Source organism: Sinocyclocheilus rhinocerous, unplaced genomic scaffold (assembly GCF_001515625.1).
Source record: "Sinocyclocheilus rhinocerous isolate Xijiao unplaced genomic scaffold, SAMN03320098_v1.1 scaffold3, whole genome shotgun sequence".
Taxonomy (NCBI): Eukaryota; Metazoa; Chordata; class Actinopteri; order Cypriniformes; family Cyprinidae; genus Sinocyclocheilus; species Sinocyclocheilus rhinocerous.
In genome coordinates this window covers 972607-978444 of record NW_015658759.1, presented here as the reverse complement: position 1 = coordinate 978444, position 5838 = coordinate 972607, and the positions used below count along the sequence as shown (strand labels likewise).

The window sequence follows — 5838 nt, the reverse complement described above, 5'->3', positions numbered from 1 at the left end:
ATTGATTTTCTGTTGGCAGGAGGTGCAGATGAAGTTCCAGCTGAAGCTGATTCAGTCAGCTCTCACACAGCGGCCCAGCGCTGGATCCAGTTACCCTTATGTAGACATCCTAATAGGGGATTTAACCAACCACAGAGTCACACAGTTACAGCTGGAACAGGTAACACACATTCAACGCCATGAGAACAGTGTAGAAGTGTGAATGCGTGGTTTATGAGCATATTTGTTTGTAGGGTCTGGAGCTGTGTCGGGTTATCGCCATGCACATTGAGAATATGCTCTCTGTCCGAGAGAAGAGGCTGACGCTGCCACCCAGTGAAATCACCATGCTGTAACAAAACCATGTACAGATATACACAAACAAATATTATGATTTCTGTATGTGTAATCTCTATAATCTGGTTATTTTCCATTTACTGATTACTGGTCTCATCACAACTAAACCAAACCTCTTAATGCAATGTTTGCACTAATCGTGCATTTATTCACATATGTATAGAAGACACAATGAATAAAAAGCATTATTTTTGTATTGAATGCATAATATTTATAAAGATGGATCACTATTATGCAAAATTGTCCTTTGGTACTGTAGATGTGGAAGTAGTGTTTTTAATGTTTTTATATTAAACTTCTACCACATGCACATACAAGTAGAGAAATGTTACTCAGGAGAACAGCATGAATGTAATCTCTTTTTTCACTCACATTCGTTCACACATGCAGACTGACAATGAAATGGTGGTTTTCGAAGTAATATAACAACATTTTTTCACAGTAAAACTTTTATATTTAGCTAGTAGTTAACAAATGAATCCTAATGGTCATCATATTTGTATTTTTTTTTTTCAAGAGTTTTCTTAATAAATTTATTGACTGAAACCTATGTTGAAACATTGTCCTGTAATTGTCTATATGAGACTACCAAGAAACCCCTTCACATTTGAGCATGGAGCATCATGATCTATTGTAAATTATTTAACTGGCTTGCAAACTTTGCACATCAATTATTGTTACCTAACCTTTTATGACAATGAGTAGTTAATCAAAACAAAAATAAACATGACATTTACCCTGACTAAAATGTATTTGTTTACAAAATATAAACAATTAGGGGTAGACCTAAAACATTTCTAAGAAGAAAGTACTATTTAAATGCAGTTCTAGTTGATATATTTAACGTTTTGTTACTGAATATTACAAAATAATTATAAAAACGCAATAATGATGTCAGGCCATGTAAGAGCGGTTGAGATCATGAGGCAGGTTTGAGTCCGTCCTTTCCTGTCTACTCTCGTTCCTATAAAAAAAATATTGTTTAAATAATCATAATAAATTCGAAATAATTCGTAAATATCGCAATACTTTCATAAAATTGCTTTTTATAGCTGCAGGGGTTTGCTGACAGCTGATCGCTTCGCTTATTGGCTGTCACTGGACCAGAACCTCATGCCCATAAGCCTAAGCGCAAGGTATGATGCGCATGCGCATTGCGCAGTTCGCCAAACAGTTGTGGTTCCACGAGTTTGTGTTCTTTCCACGGCTCTGTGCAGTCTTGCAGCAGCATAATAATTACTATTTCTTGGATATATTAAACTAGGCGGATCAGCCCGGCGGTTGCAGAGACCAGAAGGCGTGCGTTTTAAACAACATGCAGCTGTAAGCCTGTGTCCACTGAAGGCTAGTGGTAGCGTAGCTGTGCTACGTGCTAATGTTATGAGACTGGACTGCAGAGAAACGCCGCCTGTGATTGACAGCTGACTCACTGCTTTGGGTTACAGATTCAGTCGGGTTGCTCGTGGAACGGGGCAGTGGAAACTTTGGTTGGTGTAGTTTGCTAAACGGGGGAAGAGGAAGCAGGCGGCACCGCTGCAGGCCTTCGGTCACGTCGCGCACTTCAGTGACCGACACTAACATTATAACATGGGGACCTGAAGTGAATTCAGGTTAAACAACATTTTGCCGCAATTTTTTGGACTTTGCTCTTGAAAATGGCCAGTTTTACAGATCTGCGGGAGAAGCTGAAGTCGATGACACCGCACAGGGACAAAGTTATCGAGAACAGCGACGGCGAGAAGCGCAAACACCGCGATTCGGATGACGACGAGAGCGAGTACGAGGAGCTTCGGATGACGACGAGAGCGAGTACGAGGAGCGGCGGGACGCGGAGGCGCTCAAAGTGAAAAGTAGCATTAAGCAAGCGAATATCTTCACGCAGGAGGAGTGCGCGCGCATCGAGGCGAAGATAGACGAGGTGGTTGCCAAGGGAGACAAGGGGCTCTACCGGGAGCACACGGTGGACCGGGCGCCTCTGCGGAACAAGTACTTTTTTGGTGAGGGCTACACGTACGGCTCGCAGCTTGAGAAGCGCGGGCCCGGGCAGGAGCGGCTGTACTCCAAAGGCGAGGTGGACGAGATCCCGGACTGGGTGCACGAGCTGGTCATCGATCGCCTCGTGACGCACGGCGTCATACCGGAGGGCTTCGTTAATAGCGCCGTGATCAATGACTACCAGCCCGGGGGCTGCATCGTGTCCCACGTGGACCCCATCCATATCTTTGAGCGACCGATAGTGTCCGTGTCGTTCTTCAGCGATAGCGCGCTCTGTTTCGGATGCAAGTTCCAGTTCAAGCCCATCCGCGTGTCCGAGCCCGTGCTCTACCTGCCCGTGGGGCGCGGCAGCGTCACCATCCTCAGGTCGGTAACGTTACTAGTCCGGACACTACTAGTAATTTCCAGAACATGCTATTATTATGCGATTCTTTGAAACACCATGTATATATCCATACGAAAAAGTACAGTGGCAGTACCATAGTACAGTAGTAACTAGTAATACTATGGTATTTTGAAATGTACTATGGTACTACTATGGTGCATGTCCAAAATACCACGATAGTAACATGGTACGTTTTGGTACAGTTTTGCAAGTTCAATTATATGTGCTGTTGTATTACCATAATACTTTGATTTATGCTATGGTACTGTGTAACAAAAAAGTACTATAGTAAGGTACCATCGTGATAACCATATTATTTTACATGGTATGGTCCAATGTTATTTTAGTATCATTGAGATACTATTATAGATGTTATCCATAGTTTGAATTCATTTCTACTTTTATATTTTCAGTTTTTATTTTAAAGTTGTAGTAATTTTGTTGTAAATTTTATTAGTTTTTATTTTTTAAATATATCTATCTATATAGTTTTTCATTATTATTTTTATTTCAGTTTGAGTTATTTTGGTGAACTAAATGAATATAAGAAATGCTCCCTTGGAAAGTAGCTGAAATAAGTTTAAAATGTAATATTTATTTATTTATTTTATTTCAGTTAACGCTTAATTGTAAGTAAGAAAAATGTTGTATAGTTTTAGTTAAATGTAATCCTGCTATGTTCTTACCATGATCTTGGAAATATCATGCAAATAGCATTGTATTTAAAGGGGTCATATGATGTTGCTAAAAAGAACATTATTTTGTGTATTTGGTGTAGTGAAATGTGTTTATGTGGTTTAAGGTTCAAAAAACACATTATTTTCCACATACTGTACATTATTGTTTCTCCTCTATGCCCCGCCTTTCTGAAACGCGTCGATTTTTACAAAGCTCATCGGTCTGAAAAGCGAGGTGTGCTCTGATTGGCCAGCTATCCAGTGTGTTGTGATTGGCCGAATACCTCAAGCCTGTGACGGAAATGTTAGGCTCCTTACCATATTCTGATGATGCCCTGTCCGGCCGGAGCGACGAGACATAAACATGAAAACCCATTATAAACGAGGCATTTGTTGCATCCACTGGGGACATAATTATGGATTATAATGACTTATACTGTCTTTTTAAGCGTTGCATCGCGCCGCGTAAACATAAAACCCTGTCTGCATTTGTGATCAGAGAAATCACAAACAACAAGTGCTACTCTACACTGCCCAAAAAACTCGCTTTAAATATAAAAAATATAAAATATAAAAACTCTTTAAATATAAAAAACGTACTTACAATCTGTGAGTCAGAACAGCCGGCATTGTAGTCTACTCTACCAGGATCAGGAAACAGTCCTCCATAAAATGAGCTGCACACATCTGAATATTTGGGTTAAACTGTTCTGGAACAGTGTTGTAAATACAACTTAACCACTGATTCCTAGTCGTGTCCATTTTTGGAAGACCAAACAAAGTAGTTTAGCTTTCACAACGAAACACAGCGTCACACACGGTGGCCTAGAGTGAGCAGAGGCCGGGGGATAAAGTGAGGAACGGCCGGCGGGCTAGAGTGAGCAGAGGCAGCTGATCTTCAGAAATCATTCTAATATGCTGATTTATTATTAGAATTATCAACAGTTGTGCAGCCAAATATTTTTAAGTTACGCCTTCTTTCTTTGCGTGAACGTTTGGGCGGCGTTATGCAAATCTTCTCACATCGTGACGTAGACATGTGGGGTGTGTTAGAACGAGCCGTTTTAGGTAGGCGTGGCTGACTCTTAACTTTGATAAAGAATATCTCTTTGGATTTGAGACTTTAGTCTTTGCAACTTTACAGATCTTCTTTATGCACCAAGAGCTTGTAACACTCCAAAGAGAAAGGAAAAATTGAAATCGCATCATATGACCCCTTTAAATTTCAGTACCATGGTATATTTCAAAATGTTGTACCATTACCATCACTGTACCATGATACTGACACAATATTTTTTGTAAGGGCGTTGCCATTCTGGTAAATACATGTAGGAACTCCCAATTTATTATTTATTTATTTTATTTTATTGTCAGCTGAAGCCCTTTTACCTAAAATATTTACTTGAAGTACCCCAAGATTTTAAATTAATATTTCAATAACACATTTGCATGTTTACTGTCCTGTGGTGTTAGTTCTTTGTAACATGACATGCTGGAACACAAGTAAAATATTTTTGATCCTTTTTAATAAGTATTTTATTATTTTTTTTTTATGAATTATTAGCTTTTCATTATGAACTATGTCCTAAAAACATATTATTTTGTACTTTTTTGTAATTGTGCTAAACTGTAGTAAAATACTGAGCTCATGCTTACTGCTTTGGTTGGTTTTAGTGGCTATGCAGCCGATGACATCACACACTGCATCCGCCCACAGGACATCAAGGAGAGGAGAGCTGTCATCATTCTGAGAAAGTGAGTTGCTCTGGTTTTGAGTTAAGGTCTGGAAGCATGTGTTGGGGTGGACACTGCTCTGATATCTGCTCGTGTTTTGCTGTAGAACAAGGCTGGATGCCCCTCGCTTGAGCTCCAGTTCACTGAGCCCTTCAATCCACTCTTCTGAGAGACGACACATACTCAAAGCCAAACGCTCACACCGCAAGGCCGACCCAGATGCTGCACACAGGTACTTGCCAAGTCTTTCATACCACATTCAGATCTGTCTCCATCATATCAACAAATAATAGTTCACATTAGGGATGTCAACGATTAATCGATGATCGATTAATTGTCGATAAGAGATGCAATCGATTAAAGCTATCGATGGTCGATTAAGCGGTTTAATTTTGGGCTGCGTGCGGCTCATGCGCAAAACACTTGCGAGCGGCTGTGAGTGACAGTGATGGTATATAAATGCATCATCATTCATTCATAATGTACAAATTAAGCTTTTAATGTGATTTAAACTTAATTTTAATAACTTTAATAAAAGTACATTAAAATAGAAACAACACAAAGTTCTTCAACATGGAAAGCAATAGAAATGTAGTAACTAGGCTTGCCGCGATAGACGGTGCTGACGACGGTGATACCGGTGTTAAGCCGCAACACCGACCCCCACCGTCGTTTTGATTTTTTTATAGTAATAAAAATAATTTAGTTCAG

At 39.9% G+C, this 5838-nt stretch overlaps 2 protein-coding genes across 3 annotated transcripts in view; both read left to right on the top strand.

Annotated features, from left to right (window-relative positions):
• Positions 1-335, top strand: part of LOC107722926 (unconventional myosin-XV-like) — a 22311-nt gene extending 21976 nt beyond the window's left edge. Inside the window, exons 29-30 of the mRNA XM_016531423.1 lie at positions 20-160; positions 234-335. Of these exons, the coding sequence (XP_016386909.1) occupies positions 20-160; positions 234-335 (243 nt within the window). The remainder of the gene's footprint in view (positions 1-19; positions 161-233) is intronic.
• A 1141-nt stretch (positions 336-1476) lies between these two features.
• The window catches only part of LOC107722963 (RNA demethylase ALKBH5), a 9205-nt gene continuing 4843 nt past the window's right edge, over positions 1477-5838 (top strand). The window contains exons 1-4 of one of the 2 annotated variants that reach the window (XM_016531463.1): positions 1477-2092; positions 2125-2697; positions 5068-5148; positions 5234-5359. In XM_016531463.1, coding sequence (XP_016386949.1) covers positions 1992-2092; positions 2125-2697; positions 5068-5148; positions 5234-5359 — 881 coding nt within the window. In that variant the 5' untranslated portion in view covers positions 1477-1991. The other variant, XM_016531464.1, reaches the window with a different exon arrangement.